The sequence below is a fragment of the Anopheles darlingi genome, chromosome X (assembly GCF_943734745.1).
Source record: "Anopheles darlingi chromosome X, idAnoDarlMG_H_01, whole genome shotgun sequence".
Lineage (NCBI taxonomy): Eukaryota > Metazoa > Arthropoda > Insecta > Diptera > Culicidae > Anopheles > Anopheles darlingi.
Window position 1 is genome coordinate 2,023,731 of NC_064873.1, and position 18,475 is coordinate 2,042,205.

General features: G+C 52.9%; 1 protein-coding gene across 1 annotated transcript in view; it reads right to left on the reverse strand.

The window, feature by feature from the left end:
* Positions 1-1,735: 1,735 nt before the first annotated feature.
* The window catches only part of LOC125954466 (paired box protein Pax-1-like), a 50,688-nt gene continuing 33,948 nt past the window's right edge, over positions 1,736-18,475 (reverse strand). The window contains exons 3-4 of the mRNA XM_049684838.1: positions 3,454-3,894; positions 1,736-3,420 (exon numbers count right to left, since the gene is read on the reverse strand). Of these exons, the coding sequence (XP_049540795.1) occupies positions 2,768-3,420; positions 3,454-3,894 (1,094 nt within the window). The 3' untranslated portion in view covers positions 1,736-2,767. The remainder of the gene's footprint in view (positions 3,421-3,453; positions 3,895-18,475) is intronic.

Sequence of the window (18,475 nt, forward strand, 5' to 3'; positions counted from 1 at the left end):
GTGCAATGCGATCCTAGTGACGCGCGCGCCCGGCTTATTAAGGTCCTTCTACCCTGTTTTTAGCGAAGATAGATTCCTCCCCATTTAAGGAAGCATAAATCACCTCTTCTTATACGTCGATCTGCGAGCGCGCGCGCATGTGTGTGTATGCTCCTTCCTAAGCACGATCACGTTACTTCAAAACGGAGGATAACGGAGTGAAACGACTCACACGAGTCGCAGGACGTCGCAGGACACGCTTTGGCGATCTCTATCTGCTGCCTTTTTCCAACCTAGGGACGTCAGATTCTTGCTCTTTAATTTTCGTTCTCTCTCTCTCTCTCTCTCTCTCTTCTTTTTCGCATTTTGCTTTCACTACTCTCACGCCGCCCCATGTACCTGTCGATCCTTGGGCTCCAAATTGCAGTAGTTATTGCTTTGTGGTTGCACAGTGCTTTTGTTGTTCGACCCCTATCCGTCTGCTCGTTGCGTGCACAGGTTAGTAGTAGTAGTAGTAGTAGTAGTAGTAGTAGTAGTAGTAGTAGTAGTATTAGTAGTAGTACTAGATGCGTTTTCGTTATGTTTGTATCCCCTCTTGACGTCCCCTTTGCGCCCCTGGCGTACGCACAAGTCCCTTACAGCTATCGAATACCTTCGACCCCTTTGGGCGTAGCCGTTCCTAGCGCGCGCGGAAAACACTAGAGGGTCCACCGCTAGCGGTCTAGGCGAAACGACCTTGCTTGAGCAGCGTTCTACGCGGCGATACTGTTTCTTCGTTTCTTTCTTTTTTGTTTTGTTAGTATGTTTAGTTAGCTATTCCAGACGTTAGTAAACTTATTTGGTAACATTAAGCTAACTCCCTAACTCTGTGTTTGCTTCCGTGCCGTGCCGTGCCGTGCTTGCTTGCATGCTTCTCTGCACTCTGCACTCCTATAGTCACACCCTAAAAAGTGTGCTGCTTAGTGTTGAGTGAGTGAACCACCGTGAACTGCAGCCATTCGACCATTTGGCCTCCAAACTTTGCTGCTTCGTGGTAATTTTGCTATCTCTCTCTCTCTCTCTCTCTCTTTTTTCATTCTTTCTTTTGCTTTCTCCCTCTCACTCATCTTCATCTTCCACTGTCGTGCTGTTCATAAAAATAGGTGTTGTGTTCGCGACCGCACGCACGTCGGTGTACTAAGTGTTTAAAGATTTCTGTTTTCCGCTTTTGCTCCAATTTACTCATGATATCATTGTTGTTTACTAGTTGTACTCTGTCCCTGTCTTCTGCTGTTCTTCTTCTTCTTCTTCTTCTTCTTCTTCTTAATAGCTCGCTAGTACTCTGCGCTGTGATTTCAGCGATAAGTCCCTATATACTAGATTGTAGTGTGTAGCGCAGTTTTTGAACTATTTAAAACGTACGATTTACGACCGTTGTGAGGTTGCTGCTTTGATGGGTTTTTGAGGTTTGAGGTTATGCCACAGAACAATGCCACCACACACACACCCACCCACACACACACACACACACGCACACACACACACACGCGCATCTCTCCAGCAGTCTGTGCTACAAAAGCTGTACTAAAAAACAACCATTTGAGTGTTTGAGGGGGCGAATGTGTTGGTCACCGTGGGACGGCCCAGTGCACATCCCTATCATCCGAACATCGAAACATCCTCCTCCCGATCCCATTTTTTTTTTCTGCACGAGCAGGAGCAATAGAATTTGGGGGGCCCCCGATTGGCAGGCGAATGCCGGTCGTTTGCGGTCCGATCGGCGATACTGGGGCGATACCATGCGGCCGGTCCTGCTGACTCCCATGCTTCCCTGTTTGCATGTTTTCGCCCGCTTTGTAAGACAGCCATAAGAGTGTCAGGTGAGGTGAGTGTACTTAGGTTGCAAAAATTCATAAGAGCTCTGATTGATAAACGTTTTAACCATTGTTTCGCGCCCACGGGTTTCTCTCCCTGTTGAGGTTTGCTTTTTTGTTGCTTTGTATGTTTTTGTTTTGTTTTGTTTTGTTTTTTTTTAGCTAGTGCTGTTTGTTTTGTACTTCTTGTTACTCTCCGGTTTCTGTCCTCCTGTCTTCGCCGTTGTTACTGTTTGTTTCGCAATATATGCTACCATTTTTTTATTTTTTTTTTTTTGCTCGCATTCTTTTTTATTATTTTTTTGGGTTTTTTTTCTGTTGTTGTTTCGCTAGTTTTTGCTGTGTTTCGTGTTCTATTTTGTCAATTCGGGCTAATATGCCCAGATATATCATCACCCGCTGGTTTGCATATGTCGCTGCTACTACTTGCTTCTTTTCTCCCTATCTCTCTGCTGCATTTTTTTTCTCTCTCTCTCTCTCTCTTTTTTGCTTTACTGTATATTGTTGTTGCTTCCGTGCGTGTAAATAGATTGATCTCGTGCATCATGCCCTAGATTGCTTTATCGACTGTTTGTTGTTTTGGTTAAAACCTTACCCTCCCAATCACGCGCTAATCTCTCTCTCTCTCTCTCTTTCTCTATCCTTTCCTATTTGTTGATTCCTCTCTCTCTTTTCACGTTCCTTCACATTGAAGAGCACCTTTGACCTGCCGAGTAGTAGTAGTAGTAGCTGGACGCCGATGCCGCTGGTACGTACGGCAACAAAAACGGTGAGGATAGTAGAACCGGAAAAACCCAAAGTAATAGAAGCACCGTAAGTCGTCGGTGCACCCAGTCGTAGTGTAGATGAAGAAGCAGAAGAAGATGAAGCAGAAGAAGATGAAGCAAAAGTGGCACCTTGGCTGCTGCTGCTGCTGCTGCTGCGGTACCGGAAACCTATAAGCCGGAGGCGCTGGCGAGGCCACCGTGGTGCATGCCACCGCTCTGCAAGTACATGTAGTAGTTGTAGGAGTTGGGCGATTGGGGCGTCACCGTGTCCTGCATCTGATGGTGATGGTGGTGGTGGTGGTGCTGGTGCATCGCGGCCGCATTACCGGCGGCTGCGGCTGCAGCAGCTGCTGCGGCAGCGGCCGCCGCCGCTGCAGCCGCACTCGTGGCCGACCCGTTCATGCCGCCCGCCATGACGCCCGCTCCGACGAGCCCGTGCGCGTGGGCTGGACCGTGGGGTGCGCCCGGTGGTGGCGTCGTGTGACACTGGGAGGTCGGTGTGCCGCCATTACGGGCGACCGCGGCCAGCGCCGCCTGATGGTGCACGTTCGCCAGGATGTCGGTGACGGAGTGAGACGATGGCCAGCAGTGGGCGGCATGGGGGCTCCGCATCGGTGTCGTACCGGTCGGTGGCGAGGGGCTACCACCGCACGATAGCTCCGACTTCAGGGAACCGGCCGTGTACGGGTACGTGGGGTAGATGGAGTTGTAGAGGTGGGCCGACGGGTGCGTCCCATGGTTGCCACCACCTCCGTTTCCACCACCAGTCCCCCCGCTGCCGGGACCACTGCCGCCGCTACCACCATTACCACCTCCACTGCCTCCACCTCCACCACCACCACCCCCGCCACCACCGTGATGGTGATGATGGTGGTGATGGTGGTGCCCGATGCCGCCCAGCTTGTTGCGCAGGATGCGCGAGATCGAGCTCACGCTCGGCACGTTGTTCTTGTCGCACACACCATCGGACAGCAACCGGTCCCGGATCTCCCACGCGAAGATGCCCGGATCCTTCTGCTTCAGCTCCCGGATGTAGGTGACCACCTTCGGGGTGGTGACGCGCGGTTTCGAACCCCCGATCGCACCGGGCAGTATCGAACCGGTCTCGTGATAGCGCGCCAGTATCTTCGACACGCAACCGTGGCTGACGCGCAGCTGGCGCGAGATGTCGCACGGCCGGATACCGAGCCGGGCGAGCTCCACTATCCGCATCCGGGTACTGTTCGGCAGGGGCCGCCCATTCACGAACACACCGCCGAGCTGGTTCACCTCACCGTACTGCTGTGCTTGATTTTCTGCCGAAAGAAAGAGAGAAAAAGGGAAAGAAGAGAAAGTATTAAGACCACGGGCAAAGGCACTGTTGCATTCATGAACTGTTTGTTATTGTTTCGTGGACGCGGAAGTACGCCTGGTTCTGGGTGCTGGGAGTTCGCGCGTCAAGTCAAGTTAGTAAGTCGATACCACGGCCACTTTACGCACTTCGAGGAATGAGGCCCCGTCCGTCCGTCCGTTCGAGTGTGTGTGTGTGTGTCTGCTCGTTCGTACCGAAATTGGACTCCCGGAGCGTGCTAGACAATCACCCAAAGGCAAGATTGCCGGGTTTTAAGTGGCGTGGCGGCGACCGGGACTGCTACTACAACCAGACAGCTTGGTGCCAGCCAGCTGGAAAGGGGGGGGAAGCGTTGGTTCTAGGTCACGCCGACGCCATTGACCATTCCATTTCTCTGGTTGCAGTTGTTTCCCCGGAACGCCAGGCGGAACAAGAAAAACAACAACAGAAACCGCATCGCAAACGCTTAATGGCGACCGTTTCCTGGGGCTACCGGGAACGGGAAAGGAGGCGAAGAGAGGAGGGGCGTGCTCGCTCGAGGCATGCTGGCTGGCTTGTTTTTTTTTTGGGGAGGGAGTGGTGTCGATACCGTGGTTCGGCTCGTGGTGTGCGTGGCAACCGTATCACGAAGGTAGCACCCGGTGCAGGGAAGGTGCAGGTGACCGAAACCGAACCGTTTTTATCGTGCGGCGCGCGAAGGATGCGCCGATGCGCCTGCCATTATCTGTTTTTCTCGCCCTTCTTTCACCGCTCGCTCTCTCCTGGTTTTTCGGTGCCCTACCTACGGGGACCCCTCCTGCTGTCCCATCCTCGGTCAACAGCAAGGGCGGCCTATGGCGTCGATTATGACCGGTTAAATTGAGGTATTTTTTTTTATATAACGTTTTACGCGTGTTTTCGTTCGTGTGTTCGTGTTTTTTTTTTGGGTGCCTAGCAGGAAGTGAAGGAAGAAAGGAAGGTGAAGGGCGCTCGTTGGCTGGCGAAGGGAGAAGTTTGTGCGTCGGGAACGCCTCAATGCTCGAGCGTACCTCCGGACAGGGAGCGCACTGGGTTCCAGCTAAGGGGTAACCGTGCTGCAACCCCTAAAAAGGGGAAAATTGCGCAGAAGAGCAGCAGCAGCAGCAGCAATAGGAAGGACCAACCAGGCCAATTCTCTCACCTTCCTTCTCTCTCTCTTACCCTCTCTCTCTTTCACACACACACAAGCACGCATACTGTATCTCTCTATCTCTCTCTCTTTTTTCGTCCTTCTGTCAGTCGCAAAAGACGAACTCGGCTGGAAAAAGGATGTGCGCCGCACCGCACACCGTGAAGCACACCGCTCCAGGAGCATGGGAGCATGAAAAATGGAAACCCGGGCCTGGTAGCATGTCAGCTACATTCGCTCTACGTTCGAGCCGCCTGCTGGACCCCGGGAGTGGATTAAATTGTTTAAATGATTGAATATATCTAACCACGGCGTTAAATTACGCTTCTCAGTAGAATAAAACATCTTCTTCTATTTCAAAAAAAGTCCATTGCGTCAAATTGAAAAGATGCGCTGTCAAAAGTCAAACGTTTAACGGCCGCTTTCCGATAAAGAAGGATTATTTTCCAGGAAGAGGCGCTCCATATGGGCCCAGTCAGTGCTGGCAGTGCACCAAAAAGGCAACCGCAAACCGCCGGTTTTTTTTTTTGCGGTTAGTGGTCTCGATCGCGCTCCGAAACATTTGGCGAATTGCCGGGAACATTAGCCGGGAACAGCACACACACATCGCGACACATCATCGTCCTCATCAGCCTTCACCCCATCAGCGCAGCATCTCATCAACATTGTCATGTGTGGTATCGGGGCGGCGCGGCGCGGCGGCACAAATCTGTACGTTCTGGCACCGTGGGTGCTCCGTTTGATTAGTCCGCCAGCGACGGAGATATCACGGGCGAAGACCCGTGCCGTGCCCCAAATTCGTAGAAAACATACATTCGCGCATTCGCGCATAAATCATGGTTTGATACGGCAACAGAAGAACGGCAAGGGCGAGACGCCAAACAATAAGAAAAACGAACGAAAATCCAATCCAAAATCCAGCCATTCTCCTCGACCACATTTGTATCAACGGTGACGGGGCCCACCGAGAGCATCAAAGCAAGCATGTGCCAAAGCACTCCTCCTCCTCCGTCATCCATCCGACTCCGGAGAAGCAACCAGAAACCGCCGCTGGTTGCCGCTACAATGTGCCTTTGACACCGATGCCGATGGTCTGGCCTGCCTGGCTGCCTGTGTGGCACATCATTTCCCTCTCGTCGTGACCTTTTGCGGAATACAGGGAGCATTAACAACATTAAAGGCGAAGAGGTGGCGGGTGAGGGTGCGCTCCTAGAGCTGCTCCTAGAGCTGCCAGGCACTGGAATAACCGGGGTGGTGCGGGTGCTGCAGGAGGAAAACGGGATTCGCCGACGAAGTAGGAAAACTTAAAAAACAAAACAGATGAAAAGAGAAAAAAACAACAGCCAACAAATGGAAGGAAAGAAGCAAACGCATAAACCGGCCCAAAAAACGTAAGAGTAAGAGGGCAAGGGAGTAGGTAGGGAGGCAGGGAAGGAAAAGCCGAAAACGGGAAGAAGGAAATGTCAACGCGAGCGGAACGCTACTCCATTTGATGTTCGTTCGAGGTCGCCGCCGTCGTCGCCGTCGTCGAGAAACATGTGGAAATGATCATAATTTACATTTTAACGGTTTTCTTTGCTGGAGACGGCACGGCAAACATGCGAAGAAGACGAAGAAGAAGCAGAAGGGCTGCTGCTGCCGCTACTGATGTAGACAAATGAGAGAGGCTGTGTGTGCATGTGTGTGTGTGTGTGTGCGAGTGCTTACTGGATAACCAGTGTTCCAGTGCGTCCTTTCGCGGTGACGCGGTGCGCGATTGATTCGCATTTTCCTGATTTTTCTGGTGGAAAAATCCCAAATCCCACCGCTTCACCGCTTCCTGGCGATTATTGCCCGGGGTCCCTATCCACCGGGATGATGTTGTAGTTGTTGCTGGTGCATTTGCTCGCGCGTCCCTTAAAACGGTCTCCTTTCTTTTCTGCTTCTGCTTCTTCGAATCCAGTATCGATCCAGACTGTTTCTCTTTCCTTTTTGTTTTTTCTCTCTAGTTCTCTCTCTCTCTCTTTCTATCTTTCTCTCTCTTTCTCTCTCTCTCTGCGATGGTACGATTAATTAGTTTTTTTTTTGTGTTGTTGATCCCAAGTAAACGCGCACGCTCAACAAACGGCGCCCAACGACGACAACAACGACGACGACAACAACGACGACGGAAAAACCGAGAATCAATCGTTCCCCGCTTCGCCCGGTACCCTTGCGCCCGTACGCGCGCGTTCCTCACGAGTCCATTTGCGCCCCTGGGGGTCCATCCACGAATGACGATTCGATTGTCATCATCCCGGTGCCCGGTGCCTGGATGCTATGATTTCGTTCGTTTGTAATTTTACGTTGAGCCGAGGCCTCTGGCGGTCTGGCTCTGGCTCCGGGGATCATTACGGGAGGATTACGCGACGCATTCTCGGCCCCTTGGCCCCTGGGACCAGGTGACCAAGCAGTCATCACGGGCAGCACCAGACCGCGGACGCGGCGGCTTTGCAAAGGCACGGGATTGATTTAGGGGCCAATAATGGGCCCATGCCGAATTGATTGACAACATTGGCAACTGTCCCGGTTTCTCTCTCTCTCTCTCTGTTGTGGATTACTGCACCGGATTACCCGTGTTTTGTGGTGTGTATGTGTGTGTGTGTGCAGCGGAACACTGAACACAATGCCTCAGTGTGCAATTGGCAATTGTTGGTGTAGCGGGAACTTTGACGAAACACTCAGCAAGCTCAAAGAAACCGACAGACCGACCGACGGACCGCAAATCCAACAGCCTAGGGATTGGAATGCCAGCCAGCCAGGGCGCAACCAGGACACGACCGAAGTGAGGCGAGCTCCAGGGAGACCTCTATACAGCCCCCCCATCCCCCTGCATAATTGGCTCAACCTTCGAACTACTAACTTCCTTTGAGTCCGCTACATCCCATCCTTAATTGCGTCATCGCCGTTGTGACTGCTCCTTTAAAAGACCAGCACCACCGAGAGAGAGTGTGTGTAAGGGGCACCACTCGACGGGATAGTGACGCCATAGGGATTCTCGCCGCGGGCGTTACCACAGGAACTGGAGTCGGCGAGGCGAGGCAAGACCGTGGAGGGCGGGAAGCATTTAATAGAACATCCCAAATCAAAAGGCTAGTCACGTGGCCGTCACCGCGCACCGGGAAATCGGGAAAAGTGGAAAAAGGGGTTTGCTTGCAACCCGCATTGCCGCAACAATCGAGTTGGCCCAAAAAGGTGCGTCGGTGTGGTCGCGACGTCCTGTTCCTGCGCTCGGGGATCCGTCGAACAATCGGGCGTCTCATTTACGGCGATTGCGGTTTTTCATTTTACAATTCATCATCAAAGGGGCTCCGGGGTGTGTGTGTGTGTGCGGCGCGAGCATCGGTGTACAGCAAATTAATGATTGTTCCCCGTTGCGCCCGAACATTCAATTGAATTTGATTTTCAAACAAAAAAGAAACGAAAAGAAAAGGGAAGGCAACAGCCGCGAGAAACAACACAAAAGGCGGGCGGGCGCGCGCGCGCCTCTCGTGAGCGAGTAGTTGACATGTGGCCATGGGACGACCATGGGTGGGTGTGAAAATGAGTTTTCCATCCCGTGCCTTCATCGATCGGCACCGAACAGGGCCGCGCCGCGCCGCTAATGAATGGTTTGCGTTTGATTGCCTTGAATTCACTGTCGCTCGACCGTGCCACCCTCCCGGGGACCGGGGAGGTTCCAAAACAGAACATCGACGGCGGCCAAAAAAAAACTACACACACACACACGCGCGCGCGCACAAGACAATGAGGTGCTAGAATGGAAAGGAACTAGAAAAGGCTAGGAATAAGTTTTCCGGGACCACGAGAGGGGGAGTGGGAAATTCTGGGGAAAACACAAAACCCACAGCTTCTCGAGCTATCCTATCCGCAGACTCGCTTCTAGTACCGCTCACTGGTACTCACTGGAGGTCCTGACCACCTGAGAGTCGCTAATGGCATCGGATTGTCCTGCGTCGCATCGAGTATCGCAGAAAACATCAACAGAAAGGAAGACAGGAAGACACCGTCGGTACACTCCGCCGAGATGCACTCCGCTTAAGGTTATTTCGGGTCAAAACAAGGGTTTAATTTGACAATTTTTAGTGAAGAAACCAATCAACATTGATTTTTGCAAAATAATCTCATATTAAACTACAACTTTTCAAGAATATTTGGTTCTATTTTGGGGCGAAGGTTTGTTCAAAACTACGTTCATGACATCCAATCTAGAAAGGGTAAAGTTTGCAAAAATGTACTTTTTGCGCGGTGCCTATCGTAGCCTCGTGCTGGGTCATCAGAAATACACAAATGAATATTCTTTTGTTAGATTATAAGTTTATCCAGGTATCGCCGTTGAGTTTTCGTTAAATTTCCCATTTTTCGATTTTTGGCCGATTTTTAATGTGCTGCTTTATTGCCATATTGCTTCAAAAAACGACACTTTACATAATTAAAAAAATCATTTAAAAAAAAGTATCAACAATTTTTATAAAATCTCAACGGGACTATCTGGCAAAAAGTGCACAGAATGTGTGTTCAAAATTTCAAATCGATTGGTCCAGTAGTTTTTATGCTACGATGGGCACCGACTTGGAAAACGCAGGTTTTTGGGAATCGCGATTCAAAGACGCGAGACTGCATTGTCAGCCTTCAAAAATCAATATCTTTTTGAGTTTGGCTTCGATTGCTCTCAAAATTTCACACAATACTCTTGAAAGGATAAGCAATGATAAAAAATTGTAAAAAGTAAATGCGAAGAATCAAAATGAAATCAAATTAATGTGCGGTGCTTGTTGAGCGCTACAAGAAGCGCTTCATTGGACAAAAACCGTTTAGCGGGAATATGTGGAACGCTTAGCTGCTACTGTCAACGATACTGGTATAGGTCCTTTAAGGGGAGGGGGGCATGGTGACAGACAGAAGCAGCGACAGCAAACGTTGGTCTAATAATGTTTTAAGCAAACGAATTGCACGTATCCCCGCACACGCAAATCACGCGCATCCGTCCGCGGCGTACACGGATGCAGCAGCAGCAGAAGCAGCAGAAAAAGAAGAAGAAGAAGAAGAAGAACGAGGAAAAGGAGAACAGTCGCTGTGTTTGTTTGGCGCATGGCGATTGCAACTGCAGGGACTGCAGGGACTGCAGGGATCTCGTTCGCGAGCTCGCGCGCCGTCTATGATGCGCAAAATCGCGCTCGAGATTGTCGAGACTGTTTGTGGTTTGTGTGGTCCCCGGGGGCGTGTGTGTGTAACACAGCAGCACCGATTGTTTCGCGCGCGAGTAGATTAAGCGAAACGAGACACACACCAGCACCAGCGCTCCCGTGACCCAGTGGCACGTCGTCTCTCTGTTCCCTTTCCTCATAAGGTCAGCATTCCCAGAAAAAGACGAGAATGGCCGGGCAGGGTGCAGTGTCAGTGCAACGACATTCCAACGAAATCGTAAATTGTTTCTGACGCGGGGCGCCCCCGGCCGACGGCTGGCTGCTCCGATTCCAGTGCTTCTCCATCATTCGGATGTGAAAATCCGGATGGCACCGATCGATGATCATGGTGCCCTAGCGTTTCGTGGTGGTGGTGGTGGACCCCTTTGCCCGTGACCTCTGCCGCCGACAATCGCCTGTCAATCGCGGTAAATAGCTGCTGAGGGTGGAGCTCCCTTGTGACTGGATGTGGACGCGGATGTCGTAAATTACAAGCCTTTCCCCCGTCCTTTCTCTCCTTTTCCTCCTGTCAACCGGAAAGGTTCATTAGCAACCCCCCCAAGCAACACGACCCCGTCGCTACATTAACCGATGTACCATCTGGAGGAGGCGCCTTGTAGTTCATGGGGGTCAGGGGGGCGCGCGGCTCAACCTGATTGATCTCGGCTTTATAAATAGGCGCGAAAGGGGGGCGCGTGGCACAAGGGGTCAATGTGGCAACAACAGTGCCACGACACGCGCACGACCACCAAGTGAGCTCATAATTAATGGTCGCTCCTCCAAACCAAAGGGTGGTAATTACGGACAAGCGCACCACCACCACCACTAACACCACCACCGCAGAATGGCGCCCGAAATAGCCCCTCGTTCGTTCGTAAAGCCCCAAAAATCAATCGGAACTCGACGAGCAGCAGCCATCATCGCCGCCCTTAACGCCGCATGACGGTTGGTGACTGGCTTGGCGTGACATGCGCAATGCAATGTCGCAAAAGCCGACCAAAAGACTCCCCTTCCATCCCTTATACCCCATCCCCCATCCTTCCCTCCATTTCCCTGCGACCTTTCGAGTCGTGTAGCGCCATTTTCTTTTTATCGATTTTGGGCCATCTGCGGCCCCTCACCCGCGCGCGCGCGCCTCGTCCTTCTTTTCGTCCTTTCGTCCGGAACAACCTTGGGATCCGGACCACGGAGAGAGGATCCTTGGAAGGGGGGGAGGGCGCGGCGGGGCGTGTTGGTGATGATGGAGATGGAGGATCGTGGAGGAACGACCAACGAACCGTGCCATATTGCGCTCCTCTTTCCCTCTCTCCTTCCTTCCTCACCCTCTAGTCTCCAGAAGTTCTTCTACTGGCTCCCCTCCATTCAAGGCACTATCCTTGCGTTCTATCTCTTGCGTTGGGTGCGCACACACACACACACACACAGCCATTTTATTCGTCCGTTCATGTGTGTGTGTGTGTGCGTCGGCTGCTCTTCACCTGCCCCCCCCCATGTCCCGAGGAGTCCGAGATAATCACGAATGCGGAGCTCGCGTTGCGCCTCGATATTCGCCTGATCCCCGTGGCAAGGGAAGAGGGGGTGGGGGAGGGTAAGTTGTGAGCTCACTGGAAAATTGCTTTGGCCTCCAGAATCCGGCCACAAAAAGAGAGCGAGCGAGAGAGTGAGACGGAAGAGAGAATAACAAAAAGAGGAAAACATTCCAGAAACAACAGAAAGCGGTCGAGCGCGGATGGTGCGGCGCGCGAATCCACTGTTCGTCCTCGGGGGGTTCGTCCTCGCGCGGAACCGTTGTTGGACGGGACGCGCCTCGCCCCCTCGCTGCTCCCCACGCCACGCCGCGGGGTTTTTAATCTCTGCGGAAGCGAGGTTTCTGGAAGGCAGAGGAGAAGACCGAAGAGGAAAACTGAGCCGGATGAGGAAGAAGCCGAGTAGCCGAGCGCGCGCGCAATGTGACGCGGGCATTTTTGGTACACCTCTAACCCCCCACCCAACCGGCTCCTCGGCCCGTGAGCTCCATTTCCATTTCATTTTTCCGTTTATTTTCGCAAAAAACCCTCCTACCCTCAACGGGGTGGTTGGGGTGGGTTGGTTGGGGGGGGGGGGGGGTGTGCTGGAAGAAAATGGGAATGGCCAGCCCGGGGTGGAGGGATGGAGGTGGTGTGAATGTAATCTAATCGGAAAAATGGAAAATTCGCTCGCCAAGGGGCCCCCTGGGGGGGAGGGAGAAGGGGGTTTGGTTTCCCTTAGAATGGAAGGCCAAGGGATGCAGACACACACAACATGGCCGGCAATCCTGACGCGTCCTGAACTCCGGAGCAAATCTGACACACACACGCACGCACACGCACACGCACAAACGCGGAGATAGAACGTGGGGGGATACACGCATATAGCAGCAGCAGCAGCAGCAGCAGCAGCAGCGGCGGCAACAACAACATAAATCCCACCCAACTCTGTGCGTTTTCGGCTTCGCCTTTCCTTTTTTTTCGTTTTTAATACACGCGTGCGTGCGTGTGTGTGTGTGTGTCTGTCAGTTTAGCAAACAACGATACGAAAGAAAAAAGGGGGAAGCGAAAAACGCTACGCAATTCTAGGCCAGCCGCCAGCCAGGGATGATAAGCCACGCCACGCCACGGGAACACGGACCATGGGATGGGATGGGAATGACTGACAGGAGTAGTAAGAACCATCATGGAAGCAAGGGGCGTGCATTGGTGGTAGCACGGGAATAAAGACAAGGAGACAGAGTGTGTGTGTGAGACAGAGAGAGAGAGAGAGAGAGCGCGCAGAAGAAGGGACAGGACCGGTTCGGAACCGGAGGGCTGTTTGAACAAGCTTATTACCATGTTTCGTCGCTCCCAACACGCATGACCGCACTCGTTAAATAGAGCAGACAAGGAGGAGCCCGTCAGTTGCAGGGGGCGCATCAGCATCCGCATCCGCAGCTTAAAACACATCGCGTACGCGGGCCCATGGCCGCCGTCTCCTACCACCGGGGCTAATTATTGTGGCTCACCCCGAAAACCGACCGACCGACCGGTCGCGGCCCAGGGCGCAATCAAACACACAAATCGCGTCAATCGTCAGCGCAATGAGCGCAAAAACACGAGAAAAAGAACCCAGGATCGAAACAAACGCCGAGACAGAGAGAGAGGCAAAGGAAAGGAAAGGAGAAAAAAAGGAAACGATATCCTTGCAATAGTTAAAAATCCCTCTTGCGCCCGGCAGAAGGTACGTGAAGGGCCTTCCCTTCCACATTTTCCCTTCCCGTTTTCCCGTTTTTCCCCCGCTTTGCTCGCCCAGGCTTTTTGGCCTGCTTGCTTGCTTGCGCTACACTGTTATCCTCCAAAAGGTACCGTCTGCCGTGACCATGAATAGCAACTTTACGTGAACGGGCTGCTGTCAAAACGCGGTTGCAATTGCTTGACGGTGGATTTCCAGCAGATCCAGGTTTTTGAGTAAGTGTTTGCGGCGTTTCGGTGGTGGTGTGTGCGTTGATGGTGCTACTAACGCCGTGGCCGTGGCGGTAAACGGTAAACAAAATGTCGCCAAAAAAAACGCCGCCAAATGGCAGTCTCCATCAACAGAGTTTCTTCTTTCTCTCTCTCTCTCTGTTGCTACTCATGCACCTTAATTTGTTCACCACACCAGCACACACACACCAGCACACACACACACACACACACACACACAAACACAAAGATGGGCGCTTCGTGCAACGCGGAACTAAGGAAAGGATGCGCTAGTAGTGATGTACCATCACTCACCCACTCGTAACTCGTCGTCGTTTGCGTCTCGCGTCTGGCGAGAAAAGGGTAGTAAAAGGAACCTATAACCGGGGAGGAAGGAAAAGGGGGGGATGCTGTTGATGAAGGGGATGATTCGTGGGGTTCGCGAGCGCAATTAGGCGTACAACACACACTAGACGCGCGCGGCCGGCTCGATCGAATAAGCATAAAATAGACCCCCACCGGCCCGGCCCTCCCCCCCCCCCCCTTTTGGTCAGACCAGACCAGGCGCGACACACTTGCGCACATGTGGTTTCGTGTCTAGTAGTGGTACTCGCCATACATGCCCAGTACCAGTACCGGGTTTGAGGTTTTTGGTTTGCAATGGCGTTCGCAACAGCCAGAGCCAAAAAGAGAGAGAGAGAGATAGCGAAAGTGAGAGAGCAGTAGAAGAAGGATGAGCAACAGGCAGCAAGTGAAGGAGTGAGGAGTGAGAGGAGACGGGGCCGCCGCAATCAGAAGGAGCAGAGAGCACCGAAGAGACAGATTAAATCGTTCGAATCGGAACACAGTACAGAGTCGCCGTCCCAGCAGCACCAGCAGCAGCAGCAGCGTGGTGAAAAATGGTGACACAAGCCCCCCCCCCCCCCATCCCCCACCCCCTCTCCTTCAGGGAGCAGGGAGTCCGGAAATTCAATGCAAACTATTTGAGGTTGCTGTGCTGTGGTGGCGACGTAAAAGGGAGGAAAGGGAGAGAATGGTGTTGGCGAGGAATGCGCGAACATGTTGCATCTTGTCTTTTTGCGTCCCCCCCGGTCGGGTTTCCCCCCCCCCCCCCCCCAATTTTGTCCCTCGTTGGCCGACGGCGTTCATTTTATTGGATTTTAAATGGGATTTTGTCCTTCATTTCCCTTTTTGCTGCTGCTGCTACGGACGCTCCCCATTTTGTCCCCAGCCTGTGCTGGAAGCAGTGGACGACCAAAAGAGAGAGAGAGAGAGAGACAGAAGAGAGGTTGGTGGCTCTGGGCATCCCTGGGCGGCTTGACTGCCGCTTAATTTATTAATTATTTTAATTTGCTTAAACCCTGCTGCTCCCTTGGCCCCGTTGGCTTTTACAACGTGGCCCGCTACTGCTGCTACTGTCGCGGATGCATCCTAAGAGTGTTTGCTTTGGCATGCCCGCAAGATCACGTCTCTCAGTCTCTCTCTGGGGTTTATGCGTTCGCCCACGACGCGGACGACGACGCGGACGACGACATGACACATCGGCATCCTAAAAGCTGATGATTCGATTTGTTATGTTTCCCTGCCTGCCTGCCTGCCGCAGCCGGTACGGTGCTGCTGGCGTGCTGGCGTGCTGGCGTGCTGGCGGTTTCGCGCAAAACAACCGCGAAAGCGCCCCGTGTGTGTGTGTTAAGCGCGCGCAATGCAATAATGCGGCTCTGTTTTGCCTTTTCACTGGTGCTGCTGCTGCTGCTGCTTGGCTCATTGCTCATTCACTATACGCTTGGGCGACGGTTGCTGAGGCCCCGGCCTGGCCTGGCCTGGCGGAACCTGCAGCAAGTGCAAGAGCGGCGCGTGGTCTGCTACTGCTGCTGCTGTACTCCATTTTTGGAACCCGAACGCGCCTCACGCGTATGCACTACACCCAATTGGCTGACTGGTGCTGGTATGGGGTCCCCTCTGGGTCCTAGAGGAGCCGTACCCGTACACGCCATGCGCACGGCCATACGATGCAGCGCTATTTATTGCAGCGAATACCAGCGGAGCGGCCCTCGGTTGGTGCCAAATGCTGGCTTTTCATCGCGTACGCGAATCATTTTCTCTGTAATTTGTGCGTTCATCAAACAGCAGCAGCAGCAGCAGCAGAGGCAGCAGCAACGCATACACAGAGAGAGAGAGAGAGACTGTTCGAACGTCAAACCATACCGAGCAGCACAGCGACCGTCGACGACGACGACGACGACTAATTGCCCACGAGGCGGTGATGCCCAGTGGCGGATGGCGTGGTGTGGCGTTGACGGCGGGTATCAAAAAAGGCCAAAAATCGCGCGCGCCACGAGCTACAAAATGGAAACCATGGTGTAGAGAGAGAGAGAGAGAGAGAGAGAGAGAGAGAGAGCGAGAGGACCGTGGAAGGAGGAGGACGGTGGGGCGAGACGAGACGCAGACGATTTGCTTTACACATGTTTTACATGACAGCCGCAAGATGCATAGACATAGTGTGTGCCGTTTTTTGGGGGGTCCCCTCCCCCCCGGGGTGCCCATCTCCGCGCCATCTTTCTCTCTGCCGCCATCTTTCTCTCTGCAAGTCGCCACTGACGACTGCTCGGCCGCCTCAGGATCTAAGGGCGGCTGGTGCTGGTAGATTTATAGGATGAAATTAATAAATCACTGTCATTATCGCGCTGCCATCCACACACACACACACACGCACACACGTGCGCATGCACCTACAGAACGCACACTGCTGCACCGGAAAAACCCCAAACTCGCCCCCCCGACCAAAAGAAAACTCCAAGAATTGGGCGAGCAATGAATGGCGCGAATGGTACGAAGGCAGGAAGGTCCTCTTCGGCCAAACAACGCGACGCGAACAAATTGCTGCCGTCCCGCGGTTTCCCCTTTTTTTTGCGCGTCCCGATATCGACTACAAAGTTGCGCACCGCCCCCCTCGGACCCGCAGGATTATCGTGGTGGATCGTCGCGATCGTTGTTGCGGTTCATTGTTGTGATGGTGACATCGAGATTCTAGATTCTCTCGATCGAACCTCGCAAGACCTTTATCTCCACCAAATGTTGCTACGTTACATTACAAACATTACAAAAAAGAAGAAAAAATAGCCACTAGTCAGCTGTTAGAATACCCGTGGGCTCCGATATCATACGCATCCACATCTGGTAGTATGTAGTAGCGGTGCATTGAAGCAGTCAATTGAAGAGAACAATTCGAACGAACTAACTGGTGGCGCTTTTTCGATGCTTTTTTTGTTTTTTTTTAAATTTGATCGGTTTATTCTACTTCGAAGCAGACCTCCGGTAAAATATTCCCTTTCAGGCAACCTCCTCGAGACACACACACACACGCGCGCCCGCATTCTCTGTCGGAGGCTGTTTACTTGCATCAATCGGCAAGCGCAAGAATACTGTATTGCACTTCCCGAACCGGATCAGACCGACGGTGAGATTAAAAAGGCTAAAGAGAGAGGGAGAGAGGGAGAAATAGAGCGATGAAGGATGGGAGGAAGGTGGAGGTTACCAGTCCAGGTCGGTCAGCCGCCGATCAGCCTCAACGATTATCATCCTGGCATATAATTATTTGTTTAACATTTCACTTGTCCGCGGACCGCGCGCGCTGGCCGCTCTCTCTCCGTCTCTCTCTCTCTCTCTCTCTCTCTTTCCCCGAGGCGAGGAACCGATTGCCATAATCAGCCAACCTTTAATCCCGCACCACACATCCCGCAACGCCGCCAACGACAACACCCGTCGGCAGCTAAACCTATTGGGGCATTTCGGTCTTATCGGGATCTGGTGCGTTCGCCACCAGACCGGCAGGGAGGACCCAGGAGAACCCAGCAAAAGGGGGGGGGGGGGAAAGGCGTCAAGTGGCGCGCTCGGAAGTGTGCGCACGGCCAGCCAGCCAGCGAGCTCGCGTGTGTGTTGTGGTTGTAATCTATCTGAACCGTTCAATTAAAACTGCTTTTACTGCTGCATACCGTCGCTGGTCGCAGTGTCGATGCATCCTCCAGCTTCAACCTACCGCTATCAGTATAGTGCCCTGACACGGGGTGCGGGATGTTCGCACAATACGCAGCCAGCGCAGCAGCCCAGTGTTCAGTGTATTGCACACACACACACGCTTGATAGCTTGATCACTGAGAGGTGGTGGGGCAGGCAGGAGAGCAGGAGGCACCCGGACCGCGGTCTCGAAACCTGGTGCGGGCGGTCGGTCGGAAGAGGAAGAGAATGCACCATTCCGTCCGTGATGTGCTGTGTTTGCAATGATTTTACGATCGTCCGGCGGACATACGGACAACGATCACTTAAGCCAGGAGCCAACCGGGGGAAGGCGATGCGATGCACTTAATGTGTTTGGTGGTAGTGTGTGTGTGTGTGTGTGTGCAGAGCACGCGAGCTGCTGAATGCATCTTCATTGAAAGATGCAAATATATATACATTTATATTTATTTATATAAATACATATAAATGGACGAAACGGATACAGTTTTGCAGCAGCAGCGGCAGCAACTGGTGTGTGGCGGGAGGTCACGCCGCCAATGTTTGCGCTCCACCCCCCCGCCAGAAGCCGCCTGACCGGTCTGGATGCCCTAAAAATGGGATTGGCACCATTGGGCCAGCCGGATCGCCGGTTCTGCGCACACACATGCGCACGCACCGCCAAAAGTGCCACTCCAGCAGTCAGCCCCAAACACACACACACGCACATGCCCTTGATGCAGTGGATTC